The sequence below is a fragment of the Nicotiana tabacum genome, unplaced genomic scaffold (assembly GCF_000715075.1).
Source record: "Nicotiana tabacum cultivar K326 unplaced genomic scaffold, ASM71507v2 Un00029, whole genome shotgun sequence".
NCBI lineage: Eukaryota > Viridiplantae > Streptophyta > Magnoliopsida > Solanales > Solanaceae > Nicotiana > Nicotiana tabacum.
In genome coordinates this window covers 433,634-452,620 of record NW_027438267.1, presented here as the reverse complement: position 1 = coordinate 452,620, position 18,987 = coordinate 433,634, and the positions used below count along the sequence as shown (strand labels likewise).

The following is an 18,987-nucleotide window of genomic DNA, read 5'->3' as shown; positions in this document are numbered from 1 at the left end:
AAAGAATTAAGAGAGAAAAACAGTATTTGCTGCAAACATACCAAATATCGCAAAAGTTGTCCCTTTCAGACAAAGAACTTTTGTGAAAAAGACAACGGCACATTAGCATTTAGCACACAAAAGAAATAACTTTTGCAAAATAGAGTCACCAATATATTCAGCCAAAAGCGAAGTAAACACAGAGAGAGTTGACATATTCCAGATGCAAATATTCTAGAATACATCAAATGGAAGTCCTCCGCTTTAACAGGAAGATGAGACGAATGCAATTCATGGCATAGAAATTGTTTTCTACTAAGAGGAGCAGTTATGTAAGAGAGTTTAGCATTGCACTTACATACAGAAGAAGAGTGTTTTCTGAAGTCAACACAACAATATCCACAAACGGAAGTCCACCCACTTTAACTCTGAAGATCAGAAATTGGCAGTCAAGAGCAAAACATTGTAATATAGCTAGATAAAACCAAAATACATAGCAAAACCTACCCTGGTCGAGTAACAACAACTGGTGCTGCAGCAACTGCTAGTATGCTCCAACTCATGTCAGGCTTAATATCATAGATAGTTTCCGTATTTATTTCGACAGTCTGAAGCCGCAAAGACAACAACTTTTTTTGCTCTTGGAGTAGAAAGCAAATAATGGGTGATGTATCATCATCAGTTGCTAGAAACACCTGAGAAAATTACTTGAGGCTCTAAACGACAAGCACATATAAGGACACAAATATATGAAATCGTTCATGGAGATATGATTATAAACTAGGACGTTAGATTCCTAATAATGTAGTTCACTGAGAGCAATGCCCCGTCAAGCAACAAAAGAATTTCTATTCCTTTCCCAATTACGAGGGTAGAGGGAGTAGCATGACATTCTTTTTATTAAAGCAACAAAAGAATCATCTATAATCAAACCTTACTAGCAGCTGTTTGGGAACCCTTTCCTTGCCATATCCTCCGGAATGAAAATTGCTTTGTTAGCACCCCAACAGGAACATCAGGAAATCTAGAATTTCCCATTTCAATGTTAGAATTGATTTTTTCAACAACCCATAAAGAATGTTGAAGCTTAGCTGCAAAGTAAATCAGGGACAGAATGCACTCTATTATAAGTCAACCAACAAAGAAGGGACAATCTAATAGTTAACTAAAAATAAAAGGAGAAACCTTTGTTGTATGACGCCATCAGGGGGACACAGTCTCCAGTCCAGATGGTCCTTTCATCAAATTCTTTAATAAAGTTTAATTTCCCCCTCTCCTCAATATAGGTAGGCTGTGATAATCAGAATAGAAAAGTACAATCAAATTTGAATCAAAAACTCTAGGGAGGAAAATACTATCCCTTTAGCTGACAAAGAGCAAATATAAGTGGATTACAGGAGTAATAAACTTAAATAGTCCTTAAATATTCCTATAGAGTATTTTTATCCCTTATCTATACCACTGAATATAATAAAACTATTATCTCTATAAAAGTAGACAACTTTAGTCTAACCTTAACAGGGTCTGTAAAACCAACGGTCAAACACTCAAACTGAGTCAAAAATAACAGAATTGTCCAACTATCAAAGCCCAGTTAAATATGGTGTTAGTGAGTCACATAGAAGTCACGTGACTCTCCGTCATCTCCCAAATTAATCCCATCAGACCCCTTTTCTCGTTTGCCTCCCACCTGTCGACCCCCTTTTTCCCTAAGTCCCTTGAACTCAACCATTTAACTTGATAATGATTTCAAAAAAACTAGCTTAAGGTTTTATTTCTAAAGTCTCGGTAAGTGCCAGATTTAATAGCAGGAAATGATATTTACTTATGTGGTTTATGTTTACGGCAATATTGTAGAGATAATGGAAGCATTAGTGACATAAATTATACAGTGACACTAAAAGAGAGCTTCGCGATGAATGTCCCCATAAAGAATAGGACAAGGCAAGTTCAAATAATCAACTTTCTCCGGCTTGACCATCGCCGATTTTGAACCAGCTGGATGAACAACAATCCTACAAGCAAGTATTGAGCGTGTCCTCGTTGGGGTAAGCCTATTAGTTTAAAGCTTTTCTTTTAAGATGTCAAAGAAAGAAGGAGAAGAGACAAGCTCTATACCTGAAATGCAATTTTTAGTGCGGGTAGTCTTAGAAGGAGCAAGCAGATTGTACTATAAATAGTGTGGAGAACTTTAAATAGTCTTAGAAGGAGCAACCTGAAATGCAATTTTCTTCCTTAATAGTTGCCGTAACTTTCGGGAACTTACAGTTAGTTTTACAAACCGCATTAAGGGTTAGACTAAAGCTGACCACTTTTACAAAGATAAGGGAAGTTTTATATTCAGCAGTATAGATAAAGGATAAAAATACTCATATAGGAGGGACTATCTAAGTTTATTTCTCTAGATAACAATATAATATTACCAAAGCCCAAGATCAGAAAGAGAAAAGGAATAGACAATAAAACAAAACAAAAGAAAAGAAAATAATAGAGACAGAGGGGAGGCAGAGAAAGCATCATGTACACCTGAGGTTCTTCCAATGGATCCTTTAGTATCTGAAGTGAGGACATTGAAGAACCATCTCCCCTGACAGTAAAATCTAGACCATGAACAGCAGTACCATTCTGAGGGTTAATGTCCCTTTTTGAACGGAATGTATCACGAGCACTTAAAAATGGACTCAAAGACGAAAATGGGATATGCGCTGGTGAGCTCCCTTCAGGTGCCTGTTGGAGCAGTAAACCATATGGAAGAGGCCATATGGAGGTGATGTTACGAGAAAGAGGAACGGATGTTACTTCACCTACAAGGCAAACCACTCAGCAATTTTAACATCTTCTCTAAACAAGCAATTGTAATGGCAAAACGGCAAGAACTCACTTTGACAAAAAGAGGAAAATTTAAATACTAAAAAGATTGCCATGGGTCAGGTAATTGAAAATTTTGAAAGGATGAAAATTTGGCCCACTTTGTCTCCTCTTTACTCAGCAACTCTTTAATTGTGAAAATAGCCTCATTCAGAGCCTCCCATTACCACAAAATTAAAATCAAACCAAAAAAACGTATCGACACAATTTAGAGAAAAAAACTAATTTCTTTGCCAACAATAGTTCAAATATCAACTAAAAACCAAATCTGCCCCTCTGCTGCACTAAACTCCAGTTCCCCTTTCAGTTTTGAACAACTTTATGTTTAATCATTTTAACACATCCCAAAGAGGCAGTTGCAAGGGAGCCGACACCAGTTTGCTTCACTACTCTACAATTATGACCCATAAAAGAAAAGGCAGACCTATCAACTCCAATCACAAAATCTCACACTGGTACACATTTAAAAGCGTACATGGTATTTGAACATGATGAGAACTCCAAATGTCAACCAATTCCTTCACCGAAACACATCAGTCAATTCGCTTACCGACTCTAGTTGTTCAATAAATGTCAAATTATTGATTTTTTCAAATCCTAAGTTGTATGGATTTTCCTTACCTAGAAAGAAAAAATAAAAAATAAACAATAGGAACTAAAATAAGGAAAGTTGGTCTAATGTTTGCCATGGGACAAGTAAATCAACTTTATTTTTTATTTTACTGGGGACAAGTAAATCGACTTGATTATTCAAAGAAATTCTTTATATGCAGTGAGAAATGTGGAATTAGCTCAATGTAAAATAGAATACGCAGCAGTAAAACTGGTTAAATCACCTGATGTGTTATAAATTGTCAAACTATCACTCTGTAGAATGCACAGAACAGCTTCTGAAGTATAGCCCATACGGCACCAGCATGCCTAAAACACCATTAAAAGTTGATTAAACATCCACCTAGAGAATATGAAGGCAAACAACAAATGATTAAAAAAAAAGTAATGATCATGAAAATCATAAATCAAGTTCCATTTATGTGAGATATGCCAAAAGCTAAGCACGACACCAAGTGGATGTGGGGAGGACTAATAGACAAAGAAATGAACAAGAATAAAATTAGACAATTCCACAAGACATGTAAATTTACGTGAAACCACGTATTGGCCATATAAGTGACCTGCAAATGTTTGTTACAAACCAAACCACACAGGTTCATGTCAATAGTCTAAGCAAGTCAGTTATTTGCATATTTATTGAGCAGTAACAATGCATCTAAAGTAAGAATAAAAATAGTTGCAAATGAAATAGAACAATTTCATTCACATGGCTCAAATTTTATTTCAATCAAGCCAGCCACTACTTGAGCTGGTTTTGCAGATTCACCAAGCGACCAATGATATTTAGGTTCGCTTGAGACACTATTAACTTTTTAAGCTAGGTGAAACCCAAGTTGGACGTTTCACTTTGCTTAGGTGCTCTTTATCACAAAGTCATGTGCCTCGTCATCCATAAACTCGTCTTTAAGAGGGTGGCAACTAAACAATAATACTAGTATGGAAATGATAATTTTTAACAAAACATTATGAATGAATTTTTTCTTATTACAAATAAAAATTACAATTTCAGTATAAATGGTTCTTTTACATGATCGATGTGATTTTTACTTCATATATTTCAGCTGATTAGCAGTTTTTTTCCAATTCTTTTGTTCTACTAAGAAATGTTTGTGTTTGTAGTAACTTTTTCCTTATAGTAGATACATATTTTTAATTTCTCATCATTAGCACATTTCTTGACTGCCCATGCTTTTTTGTACTTTGTGCTTGAAGCCCGACAGACCCTAGCGCTTTTCTAAACTTTTTGCCTTTGACAACTCTGCAAGCTACAAATCATGGAAATTGGATCAATCATGAAAGAGACAAAAATGATAAATGAGACTAGGTAGACCTATTTCAGTTCTAAATTTTAATAGTACATCGCATTTCCATGATTTCATTTTAGGATAAAAAGACGTCAAGCAACGAAAGCATACAAAAAAACTTACATAAACTCAATAAGGCAATACAATAAGCAAAACCTTTATATGAATGCTGAGTCAATCATTTGTAAACCATATTCTTAGCTAGGTACATGTGTATGCTTAGTGGTAGGGTCAGTAGCGTAGCCCGGCATTCTAGCAAGGGATTCAAAAAAGTACAAGATATCACACAGGAGATTTGAATCTGCAAACTAAAGTAATTATAAAACCCATTTACCACTATACTAGAAGCTTCACTTACGTTAAGGGGATTGAAAAGTTTAGATATACACAAAAAGAACTGTTTTACCCTATTTGTGCAAGTTTTTATGATTGCAGAGTTACCTTTATTACTGTGGAGGGTGATGTGAACCTCTTATAGACTCGCGAACCTATGCTCCATATTATCCTGTAATCATGTGAGCAATAACAAGTAAAGCCAAGTTACATCTTGATATTCACAAAACAAAAAATTTGGAACTTTGACTTTCTTAATTGCAATTTAGTAAAGAAACAGAAACTAAAGAAAGAAGGCTAACAAATTTGCAACTATGAATTGAAAGAGCAAAACATTAGAAGTCCTTAAGGGATAATTTCTTAACCAAAATACCTATTCCCTCTAATGAAGAGCTCATGATCGCTACGGTCACTAGACGGCGACGGCAAATCGAGCTCATCGGCTTCATCTCTTTGTTTGGTCAATTCTGGACTGAACAGGAAGTAACGATAATCCTCCGCACAATTATCGGAGGGGCTGCCGTCAAGAGCTTCGGCAATCAAGCCAAAGGGCTTGAACTCACCAAGAACAGTAAGTTCACGGGCACCAATTGACATCTTCGGAGCCGAAAGGCGTTGGGAATGAGCGGGAGTGTAGTCTCTGCTGCTCCCTCCCGCTCTTTTTTTGCTGTTTCTTGGTTTTGAAGTGGGAGTGACTGAGTAAGCTATCTACTCATAAACCCTAACCGGGGCGCACTGAATGGCGCCCTTTTTTTTTTAAAGACAAGGTTGGATTCGAAGAAAGCTTTTTCTTTTCTTTTTTTCCTGTTTGGAAAAGTTACAACTCAAGTTGAATCTTCTCGTGTTTTGCAAAAGTAATTGCAAGGTTTCCAAAAACTCAAACAAAACGCAATTTTAATCGAATAGTAAATTTGCCACACTTCATGTGCAAAGGTACTTACAAGTAAATTAAGGAAATAATTCTTTTGTCACGGCCCAATTCCCACCATAGATTGTGACGGCGTCCAACGTTGTCATTAGGCAGACCAACGGAGAACCACCAACACAATTATCCATTTATAATACCTTTAAAATCAAGAATTTCATTAAGAAAGTGGAATGAAGTCTAGAATTCATATTAAAATACTTTCATTCTTAATAAATCATAAAGTATGAAACAAACATAAAGTGAAATGATGATAGTATTAGGTACAACCACAATCATCTACTAGATCCCCAAAACTCGGTGTTGCAAAAAATATGAACTACTATAACTATTGTCTGGAATAAAATAGACAGAATAAAATGGACATAGGGGGAAGGAGACGCCGGGTGTTGTGGGTCGAAGCATGAAAAGCAACTCACCACAAGGTCTCCAGCAAATGCGGCTACGCACCCGAGTGACCATGGCCATGTGAAGTACCTATATCGGTACTTGCACAATAGTGCAGAAGTATAGTATGAGTATGTAAATCAACGCGTACCCAGTAAGTATCTAGTCTAACCTTGAAGAAGTAGTGACGAGGGGTCGACATCGACACTTACTAGTGGTTCAATAATAGTGTATATAAAATAGACATGTATGAAACACAACAAGTAGTAACGAAACAGATCAATATAAATAATAAGGTTCTCAAGTAGGGGTGATTACGAAGTCATCAAATACCATAACACTACTACCAAGGAAACTGGGACAACCAATCTCAAGTCAGAAAAACTCATATGTACGTTAACTCCCTATCGAGTATTATGCACAAGTCTGACGAGGTGAATGGCCCGATCCCATAAGAATAATATTACACAATATCGCTGAGGCGAACGCCCCGATCTATAATGATATTTCACAACACTACGAGGCGAACGGCCCGATCCCATAAGAATATTTCATAATACTGCTTACGCAAACGGCCTGATCCCATAAAAGTAGAGAAACTCTCTTACCCGTGAAGATACGTGCGAGTCAAGAAGACATTGAACTACCGATCACATGAGCACCACATGAAGATAGTAATGCAAGAGGAATATAATTGTTACAAATCATCAAATATCCCACAAAAATCAAAGTAAGAGGCTCGGTCAATACATAAATTCTAGTCTCAATCTCAGTTATAAATTCAAGTAATCAAACACACAAGTTTAATTCAAAAAGTAAAGTTAAGGCATGGTGTAGGTGTAAGTCTACCCGGACATAAATATGAATCCAGCTACGTACGGACTCTCGTCACCTCGTACGCACGTAGCACCCATAACAAGTAGCACACAATAATTAAAATACCTACGGGGATAATTCTATCTTACAAGATTAGGCAAGAGACTTACATTGTTTTCAAGCCCACTACTAGGCTCCCGCACCTTACTAGTTACCTCAAATCGATGCCGAGTAACCCGAAACTAGTCAAAGTACGTACAAACCAATCAATATATGCTCAAAAGATCATAATTTAACTATTAGAGTAAATTACCAACCCACTCAAAAAGTCAACAAAAGTCAATTTCGGTCCCACGTTGTTACACCCCATATTTTCGTACGCAAAAGTATGTCGTAAGTCAATTGATATAAGCTCAGAAATGAGATCACCATGTTATCTTGAGGGTTACAAATATATAAGATCATAAATAACAAGTGCCAAGATGGTTGGAAAGGCTTAGAAGCTAAACAAATTGAAGAAAATAAGTTTCATCGAAAGTCGATAAGTTTGGAATGTATAAACATGCACTTTGGGGTGAGACTAAGGTTCTTAACGTGATAAGGAGGTTATGTTATGATTTATTTTAGGCATATGATAGTCGTGTGTTACCCTTTTAAGTCAAGCGAGTTGTGGAACAAAACTTGGCAAAGGTCATCATAAGTTACATTCATAAATGTGTTGAAAATTAAGTCAAATGTAGTGGAGCTTTTCTCCCAATACTTGGAATTACAGGACAATCCACATATCAAATTGAATATCTACGAGACTAGTTTCTAATGCATTAAACTGTTTGTTGATACACTATTGGAGTAGAGAGATATTTGCAGTTTTGCGAGACTGTACAGACTGCATATGTGACAAGTAGGTATGTCACTAAAGCTTTTTGAGCAACACATTTCGTATGTTATATGAGGTCTTTTTGGGACATATTGTATACCAAATTGAATATATTGGAATTTAGTTTCCAATGCTCTTAACCATTCATTCATAGGACATTCGAATAAAAAGATATAAGCATCGAAAGATGGGTCAATGCTAGAGTGCCAAGCTAACACCTCTTTAACTTTTCAAAATTGTTGATATATATATATATATATATATATATATATATATATATACACACACACACACACACATACACACACATATACATATAGGTTTTAACTCGTCTTTCTTTCATTTCTCATAGCAAACGACCAAAGAAACCCCATAGATTCCCCCTTAAGCTCTTTCTAGGGTTTTAAAGAAGATTAACCTCCCAGGTACGAAATCAAGAAGCGATTGTCACACCTCCTTTTTCCGCACCCGCGAGGGCGCAAGGGAGTTTTTTTCAATTAAAGGACAATCGAGACTGAATTGGTTTATTTATTTCAGAGTCGCCACTTGGGAGATTTAGGGTGTCCCAAGTCACCAATTTTAATCCCGAATCGAGGAAAAGAATGACTCCATATTACAGTCTGCGTACCAGAAATCCGGATAAGGAATTTTGTTAACCCGGGAGAAGGTGTTAGGCATTCCCGAGTTCCGTGGTTCTAGCACGGTCGCTCAACTGTTATATTCGGCTTGATTATCTGATTTTATACAAGTGTGAACTTATGTGCAAAATTTAACTTTTAACCGTTTTTTATCATTTATTTTAAGGAATGTGAACATCGCTTAAAACATGTCTTTGGACTGCGTCACATGAAATGCACCGGCAATCCGGAACATATTTTATTTGACGTTTTGGGATTTGGATTTGGGTCGCATGAAATGCACACCCAAGTTTAAGAAAGTAGATTATTAAACACGCGCCTAAAGAGACTATCGTGTTATTATTTTGGGAAGGCCACGAAATTCGCTAAGCGGCCCTCCTGAATTCTGAGTAAATTTAAAACAAGTATTTACTGAGGGGCCCGCAAGTTGCATTTTTTTTGTTTGTCGAGGCTCGTCCCATTTATTATTTTAAAAATGAATTTGCAACGTCATGAAAATGCATCTCAGACCACGTCACAGTCAATGTACCCGTGATTAGAGACACATTTCGATTTCGTTGAGATTTGGATTTGGGTCACATAAATGTGCACCCGAGTTTAGGGAGATAACATTATTAAGGCGCGCCTAAAGCAACTAGCGCATTATTATTTTTTGGTAGGGCCGTGAAATTTGCTAAACGGCCTGTCCCGAGTTCTAAGCATTTAATACATATATTTTGTGAGGGCTCCGCAATCTGTACATTTTTATTTTTGGCGAAGCTAGTCTCGTTTTTTTATTTATTTATTTTTTCTTTTTTTTAGAAAAAGGACAACGCTAAAATGACTACATTTCTTTGCTACTTCGCGAGGTCATGGATCGTAGATTAAACTTATTTGATGAAACGAGTATTTTTTCCGCGGGATTAAATTACTACTATGATTTTAACATTACTACTACATGTACAAACAACTATTAAAACAAACATTGAGATAACAATAATCTGAGCATGAAGAAACAAAATGCCGAATAACTACTTAACATGACGAAACAAAGGAAATACATTCACGACCAAATTTCAATATCATACGGAGTTAATTAACAAGAAATAGCAACTTACAAACATCATATGAATATGTCTCGCTCATTTGCATACTATTCGCATGAATTAGGATTGTATTTCAACGAACACATGTACATGTTACTAAACAACAAATATGAAGGACACGGACAGAGATGACCTACTTGATATTATCGTCCGATGCGTTGGACCCGCGACGAAACCTCGGACAACAATCTCGACGTACCGGACCTCGATGAACCAAAGACGACCTCAACGGACCTCACCCCGGACAGAACTTCTGGGCTACCTTTTCGTACGTTTTCAGTTAAGCTTCAGCTGGTGTGTGTGTGTGTGTTTTTCGGTCAGCCATGGCAAGGGGGGAAGGGTCGTTCATGGCTGGACGTTGCAGGCAGTCGTTTGGACGTAGGGGTGCGACTGGATGGTCACCTTGGGCAGTGACGACGGGAGGGGCTGCTCATGGTAGCTTTTGGACTGGTGGGGATGATAGTTTGATATGAGGTCGTTTGGGCAGTGTAGTGCAGCAGCAATGGTGGACAGCAGGTGGTCGCCGGTGAGTGACGTCGGAAAAGCTGGAAGGGTCGACGGGAGGGTCTGTTTGGTGTAGGGTTTGGTTGCGACAGTAGGGGTGGTGGTCGACGATGGCGGAGTTGGGTTATGGGGTAGGTTCCGGCGTCGGGGAAGGTGGGGGAGCTGAAGGTTTTGGTTGATTGATTATGGCGGGGTAGCGGGCAGCAATGGTGGTGTTTGAACTGGTGGTTTTCGGACAAGTTTTGTGTTAGGGTCGACGGAGTGATGGAACTAGGAGGAGACGGGGTGGTTGCGGATGGTAGTTTTCTAGGTTTTTCTCTTCTTCTTCTTCTTCAGGAAGAAGATGTACAGTAGTTCCTTTTCTCCCTTTTCAAAATCTTCAAAGTCCAGTCCGTTTTTAGTTTTTTCCAAAAGTCCCCGTTCAAAATTTTCAGTCCGTGTATTTGTGCCCATTTGCCCAGGAAAATGAGCCCCACGCGTGGTGGGGTTCGAGGCTTGTGTTCCCCACGCGTGGTGGGGTTCCCCATGTGTCATGGACTCGGTTTATTATGGGCTAGGCCCGAAAATTAGGCTTAAAACCGGGTAGTTTGAACCCGAATATTATTCTTTTGCCCGGACCCGAGAAATAGGAACACGTTGCTTAACTAGTCCTATGTAAGCAAAATAATTACTAAAATAAGACTAATTATTTAAAACAAAACCATATCTTTTTTAAATATTTTTCAAGATTTAAAATAGCTACCAAATATTAATAAAAACTATTTTTTTGTAATTTTCGTTTTTTTATATATAAAAAGATAAAATATGAAGTAATATTTTTTGTATTTTTCAAAATTATAATGACTGCAAAACATTAATAGAACTATCTTTTTTTGGTAATTTTCAAAATTATATAAAGCACAAAAATAAAGTGCAATTTTTCTATTTTTTCAAGTTTATGAGAAATACATAAACTAAAATTTATATATATATTTTTTGTAATTTTTCTTTTGCGAGGAAAATAAAGTAAAAATAGTCAAAATAACTATATTAGACCCATTTCACATATTCACGCTACAAAATGTGAAAATTCTCGGGGAGGGTCAAAAATCCGGTGTCTACAGCTGCCCCTCTTTGACTGGAAACACGAAGAGTTTTCCGACAAAGAACGACTAGACATGTTTTTGACCCGACCGTTACTTGGACGAACTACACTAAGGAAAGGAAGGGAATGTGACCGAGCCCTGGTATCTGAGCTGCCTACATATCCTTGGTTTTACAGGAATCAGGCCACGTGTAGTTCGGACATGAGAGAGAGATGGTAGAGTGTACCGAGGTGAAGAGCCGATCGAGGTGCCGTTCCGTTGAGGTTCCGGTCCGCGGTCCTGTCATTACAACAAAAATGAAAACTGAAAAAGACTAACTAAGCCTATCAGCTACTAGTTACAAGGATTCTTATCTTTAAGTCTTCTGAAACTTGGTCTTGAGTCTTGAATGGTGCTTCATACAGACTTTGGATTTGAACCTTGACTTGCTAGTTATAGGTGCTAGTTCTTGAGCAGACCACATTTGTTCCCCACTTCCGTAATTTGGGTTCTTTTTTTTCTCTTTTTTTTTCTTGTTTTTGTTTTTGTGACCAGCTTCTGTTGATCATCCCAGACCATTGACTCGCATTCTTGAGGCGAGCTTCTACTATTTCTAACTTGGATTGAATGCTGGGGATTTCTGTTGTAACCTTCTGCTTTCCAGTGGGTCACTGCTTGATCTTGAAAATTGTTCCTCCGTTCTACAGGCGGGTCCCTGACAATCAAAACAAACAAAACAAACAAAATTTCCTAACCAGTTTGTACTGGGAAGATTTGTGAGTCGTTAGCAAAATTGTAACCTATTTGTACTACTGATGCAATGACTTAGTAAACTAAAGACTAGACTAGAATGTGTATCTCCTACGAGTAAAACCAAAAACTCTTGCTAGCAAAAGTATCTGCGAAAATAAAAACCACACTGACTCAAACTAGAAAGTGCTTCTTCTATGGTTGAATCGGAATGAGCTAAACTAGGAAGTGCGTCTCCTAAGGGTGCAAACTTCAGTGACTAGAACTAGGAAGTGCGTCTCCTATGAATAAAATTTCGATTTAGGAAGTGCGTCTCCTAAAAAACTTGAAAGACCTCGATTAGGAAGTGCGTCTCCTACGGGTAAACTTAAAAAACTGGACTAGGAATTGTGTCTCCTATGGTCGAACTTAAAATGAATCAAACTAGGAAGTGCATCTCCTAGGGGTGAAATCTCAATTCCAGAAGTGCGTCTCCTGAAATAAAATATAATCTAAAAAGCCAAACTAGGAAGTGCGTCTCCTAAAGCAAAAGTATAACTTGAGTGAACCAGACTAGGAAGTGTGTCTCCTAATAATGAAAACTTAATTCAGGAAGTGCGTTTCCTGTGCATGAAATTAAACTTAGAAAGTGCGTCTCCTAGGGGTAAAATAGTCTTAGGAAGTGCGTCTCCTATGGGTGAAACCTCAATGATTTTGAACTAGGAAGTGCGTCTCCTATGAATGAAAATAATTTAGGAAGTGCGTCTCCTATGCGTGAAATCTTAATTTAGGAAGTGTGTCTCCTATGGGGTAAAAGTAAACTTTAAGGAAGTGCGTCTCCTATTGGGTACAATAAACTTAAGGAAGTGCGTCTCCTGTGGGCACAATAAACTTAGGAAGTGCGTCTCCTATTGGTAGAACTGAACTTAGGAAGTGCGTCTCCTATTGGGTACAATAAACTTAGGAAGTGCGTCTCCTATTGGTAGAACTGAACTTAGGAAGTGCGTCTCCTATGATAAACTGAACTTAGGAAGTGCGTCTCCTATTGGTAGAACTGAACTTAGGAAGTGCGTCTCCTATGGTAGAACTGAACTTAGGAAGTGCGTCTCCTATTGGGTACAATAAACTTAGGAAGTGCGTCTCCTATTGGTAGAACTGAACTTAGGAAGTGCGTCTCCTATGATAAACTGAACTTAGGAAGTGCGTCTCCTATGGTAGAACTGAACTTAGGAAGTGCGTCTCCTATTGGGTACAATAAACTTAGGAAGTGCGTCTCCTATTGGTAGAACTGAACTTAGGAAGTGCGTCTCCTATGATAAACTGAACTTAGGAAGTGCGTCTCCTATTGGTAGAACTGAACTTAGGAAGTGCGTATCCTATGATAGAACTATTCTTAGGAAGTGCGTCTCCTATTGGTACAACTATTCTTAGGAAGTGCGTCTCCTATTGGTGAAACTTGTTTAGGAAGTGCGTCTCCTATTGGTGAAACTTATCTTAGGAAGTGCGTCTCCTTAGGAAGTGCGTCTCCTATTGGTGAAACTTATCTTAGGAAGTGCGTCTCCTACTGGTGAAACTTATCTTAGGAAGTGCGTCTCCTATTGGTGAAACTGACTTAGGAAGTGCGTCTCCTTAGGTGAAACTGACTTAGGAAGTGCGTCTCCTATTGGGTAAAATGGACTTAGGAAGACACAATATTCCCTTGTTATACAGGTGGGCGTCTAATGGCAAAGACACAAAATGTATTCCCTTGTTATACAGGTGGGCGCCTGAAATATGAAATGAAGAGACAAAAAGTATTCCTCTCGTTATTCAGGTGGGCGCCTGTCAAGAAATTTAAAGACTGAAATGTATTCCTCTCGTTATACAGGTGGGCGCCTGGTAAGAAATTTAAAGACTGAAAGTATTCCTCTCGTTATACAGGTGGGCGCCTGGCATGAAATTTAAAGACTGAAAAGTATTCTTCTCGTTATTCAGGTGGGCGCCTGGCATGGACAACAACTTTAAAAATAGAATCCTATTCGAGGGCGGATGAACCCAAAATATCCTATTCGAGGGCGAATGAACCCAAAATATCCTATTCGAGGGCGGATGAACCCAAAATATCCTATTCGAGGGCGGATGAACCCAAAATATCCTATTCGAGGGCGGATGAACCCAAAATATCCTATTCGAGGGCGGATGAACCCAAAATATCCTATTCGAGGGCGGATGAACCCAAAATATCCTATTCGAGGGCGGATGAACCCAAAATATCCTTAAGTCTTGAAAATGTCCTAGCTACTATGGGGCGGCGGGTGGATTTGCAGGTGCTGCCCTAGCTACTATGCGGGCTACACCCCTGCCCCTACCACGGTCTCGACCGCGACCTCGGCCTCTAGTGGTCCCAACTGGGGGTACTGGTGGTCGTCTGTCCTGACCAGTAGCACGTGTCCTCACCATCTATGAGAGAATAGAATAATAGAAGTTTAGTACTAGAATCAACAGATTCGCACGACAGGAATTTCAAGAATGTGAAATTTCCTAAAGGTTCTATAGCCTCCCGAGAATAAGTACAGATGTCTCCATACCGATCCGCGAGACTCTACTAAATCGGTTCATGACATGTGAGACCTATATAACCCAGGCTCCGATACCAACTGTCACAACCCCGAATACCCCGGTCGTGATAGCGCCTATCACAGTAATAGGCCATCCAAAACAACACGAACAATATAAAAATATTTTGTAAATTCATTTTTCTAAACAAATTAAGTCTTAAATCTTTCATTTTTAATATATCAAAAGAAATACGCGGAAACAAGTACGTAAATACATCAACACAACCCGAATTTGGTGCCACTAGTCATGAGCTACTAAGTACAACTCAACATTGTCTGCTTAATACAAAATAAGTCTGATATATAAAGTACTAGGATAGGAAGGAGAAAGGCAGGGCTGCGAACGTCGTGCAGCAACCTTGCTAACTCCGGAAATACACAGAAGCTGTTGAAAGCTCTCACTCTAAAGCTCTGGCACCTGGATCTGCAGACAAGGTGCAGGAAGTAACGTGAGTACGCCAACTCAGTAAGTAACCAAAGTAAATAAAGTGTGAGTGCAGTCACGAGCATTTAAAATCATATGCATACTTTATCAAAAATCTCAACAGAAATATCAAAGTCAAAATCTGCAGTTCAATAACCAAATATCTCGTAAAAACCTAGTTTCAATGAAAATCCTTTAAAGCATTTATTCAACATTTTTCAATAGAGGCTTAGTATAAAAGAAGAGTGAAAACAGAAAATCTCATAAACAAGTCCCTCGGGCAAAGTATCACTCAAAAGTATAGCCCCTCGGGCAAGCCTCTCAGTCATTCGTGTCTCTGCTTTTGTCAATCAATACTCACACTCAGCACTCCAGCTCAATAGATATCTCATAATAGTAACTGTTGCAGCGTGCAGCTCGATCCATAATATATAGTTGACTACGCTCACTGGGGGTGTACAGACTCTGGAGGGGCTTCTATAGCCCAAGAGTCATATCGCTGCGGCGCGCAGCCCGATCCATATATATATATATATATATATATATATATATATATATATATATATATATATATCATTGTGGCGTGCAACCCGATCCATAACATATATATAATCCTCACCAATTGGTCCCCAACCTCTCTCTGTCATTAACCTCACGGCCACTCGGGCATTTTAGTGAAAATCAGGGAAACTCGGCCCAAACAGTTTTCATAAATAATGAAACCGGATTAAACAATAAATAGGTAAAATATGACTGAGGATATGCTTTCAAATCAAAACAGTGTGAGGAAAGTAGTAAAATACCCCTAAGGGTCTAAACAGTTCGGCATAAAGGCCCCGAACATGGCATTCAGTCCAAGTTAACAGATTCATTTCTAAAACACATGGATATCATATAAAGTAATCTAAATATGCAACTATACAGTCGCCATGGGACGGACCAAGTCACAATCCCTAAGGGTGCACGCCCACACGCCCGTCACCTAGCATGTGCATCACCTCATTTATCAAACAGTACAAAATTCTGGGGTTTCAACTCAAGTCTGGATTTACAATTGTTACTTACCTCAAACCGAATGAAATCCTACTCTATGACGCCCTTGCCTCTCGACACGGCCTCAACTCACCCCGAATCTATCCAAAATCGGAATCATAAAATCAATATATGCTAAGGGAACAAAGTCCATGCGAAAATAATCAAATTACATCAAAAATCCCGAAATTGGTCAATCCCGACCCCTGGGCGCATTTCTCAGAATTTTATAAAAATTACATCAATAGAATCCTTATCCTCCCATGAGTCCATACATACCAAGAACATCAAAATCGGACCTCAAATGGCCCCTCAAATTCCCAATTTTACCTCTCCAATTTCAAGCCCTAACTTCCCAATTTCTCACCCTTAATCTCATAAATTTCATGCTTAAACAACTGAAAATTAACATAGAATCGAGTTTTAGGTTCTACAACTCACCTCAATGAAAACCCCCTTGATTCTCTCTTCAAAACCCTCCAAAAAGCTTCAACTCCGGATGAAAATGGTAGAAAATAACCCAAATTTCGCGAAGGCAAGAATTTATATGTTCTGCCCAGGGGTTCCGCATCTGCCGTCCAATACCGCACTTGCGACCTCCGCACCTGCGACAAGAAGTCTGCATCTGCGGAATTTCATTTAAAGTCCAAATCCGCCCCTGCGATCAAGTCACCGCATCTACGGGCTCGTAGGTGCGACTAACCTTCCACATCTGCGTTGCATTCCCAGCCAACTGGCCTTCGCTCCAGCGATCAAAATGCTACTTCTGCGGCTCGCACCTGCGGTCCCCAATCCCCAAGTGTGGTTATGACAGAAACACAGCAGCTTCAGCTAAAAACTCTATTTTCCAACTCTCCGATAACCATCCGAAATCATCTCGAGGCCCCAAGGACCTCATCCCAAAATTACGAACAAGTCACATATCATCATTCCAACTCATACCAACCCTCGAAACACTCAAAACAACATCGAAACACTAAATCACCCTCGGATTCAAGCCTAAGGATTCCAAACTTCCGAATTCTGCAATCGATCCAAAAACCCTTCAAACCTCATCTGAATGACCTGAAATTTTGCACACACGTCACAAATGACATAATGGACCTACTCCAATTTTTGGAATTTCATTCCGACCACAATATCAAGATTTCACTACCAACCGGAAAACGCCAAAATTTCAATTTCACCAATTCAAGCTTAAATCTACCACTGGCCTCCAAATTACATTCCGATCATACTCCTAAGTCCCAAATCATCTAGCGAAGCTATCCGAATCATAAAAATCAAATTCCGAGATCATTTACTCACAAGCCAACTTTCGGGTTGACTTTTCCAACTAAAGTTTCCAAATAAGAGACGAAGTGTCTCATAACACTCCAAAACTACTTCAAACCCGAACCAACCAACACGATACGATGAAATGTATCTGAACAACACATAAAAAAGTAGAAATGGGGGAAACGGAGCGGTAACTCATGAAACGACCGGCCGGGTCGTTACAGTCATGTAGTAAATTGTGTTTTTCAATTACTTCAACTAAAATAAAAGAGTTCACAAAATTTCATATCCATATTACGGAAGACACATATGGAAATAAATGATGAACCAGATCATAACATTTTATAATTTGAATATAACTAGAAAAATATGCTAGGAGGAACACAACGCGAACTTTATGAACTGGCAGTCTAGCATGTACTATAGTTATTTCTTTTATGTTTTGTTTATTATATGATGGTATGAGTTGAGCTTAAACGAGGAAGTGAGAATTCTACAGCCGACTGATCCATTGCTGGGATTGAGGCGTAGATATTATTATACTTTTTTACAAGTTTTTATGCTTAAGCCTTACACTGAGTTTGCCTTTCGTTTTCAAATAATGTGATCTACTTATATTTTTAATTCAAAATTAAGTAACAGACTTGGATTTATTGGAAGAATAGGCTTTATACTTAACAAATTGTGATCTATATTTAATAATCTCTTTCCCTCCCACATATCTTGAAAACGAAAACCGAATGAAATTAGTAAATGTGAAAAGTTTACTAAAAGATCATCTAGTAAATTGTGCTTCCCAATTACTCCAATACAAATTAAAGAGTTGATCAGATTTTAGATCCACTATTTTTGAAAGAACCAGGTTAGACATGAAGATGAACCACCTCATAGCATTTTATGAAAGTTCATAAAATCAATGCCACGATCACGGCCAAACGGGTATGTCCCATGCGGACCGCGACGGCAGGCCAAGATCCGGGATCTCGAAGAAGCTTAGTCAAGCTTAGGTTTTTCATGGGGTTCCATGATCACATTTGGCCTAGTAATCAAATAAAACCAAGTCAAAGAAATTAATCAAGACAAATGAGAACAAGCCAAAGAGAAAAAAGAAAGTCTCAAATTTTAAGCATGATTGAATGTGAACATAGGACAAACAAAGTTTCTTTGTGATGTATAAATCAAAAATCCATCTAGTAAGAAAATAATTGCAGAGAAGCTCAATTGACTATCAAACAGAAGCGGTGAAAAACTGAAAATTATATCAAATCGAACGGAACTCAGAGTGCAAAATAACACCAATCAGTACAATTTGCTTCCTAAATTGAAATAAAATGATCATAAAAATGCTTATGCTTATATACATATAAAAGAAAAAAATTGCACCATCATTGCTACAATTCTCAATAATGAAGAAATATAAGGTAATGAAACTTTAACATTTTTTATGTTCTAAATCCCTATTGGGTGAATTGAACTGCAAAAATAATATTTAGAGGGACATATGAGTAGAAATCAAACAAAGCAATTGAGTA

General features: G+C 38.3%; 1 protein-coding gene across 2 annotated transcripts in view; it reads right to left on the bottom strand.

Annotated features, from left to right (window-relative positions):
- LOC142178902 (anaphase-promoting complex subunit 1-like) overlaps positions 1–5,905 on the bottom strand; it is a 29,574-nt gene extending 23,669 nt beyond the window's left edge. Inside the window, exons 1-8 of one of the 2 annotated variants that reach the window (XM_075248711.1) lie at positions 5,473–5,905; positions 5,208–5,271; positions 3,684–3,768; positions 2,506–2,783; positions 1,165–1,270; positions 913–1,070; positions 487–674; positions 338–407 (exon numbers count right to left, since the gene is read on the bottom strand). In XM_075248711.1, the coding sequence (XP_075104812.1) occupies positions 338–407; positions 487–674; positions 913–1,070; positions 1,165–1,270; positions 2,506–2,783; positions 3,684–3,768; positions 5,208–5,271; positions 5,473–5,696 (1,173 nt within the window). In that variant the 5' untranslated portion in view covers positions 5,697–5,905. Of the gene's footprint in view, positions 1–337; positions 408–486; positions 675–912; positions 1,071–1,164; positions 1,271–2,505; positions 2,784–3,683; positions 3,803–5,207; positions 5,272–5,472 lie in introns of both variants that reach the window. The other variant, XM_075248712.1, reaches the window with a different exon arrangement.
- Between the last annotated feature and the right edge of the window lie 13,082 nt (positions 5,906–18,987).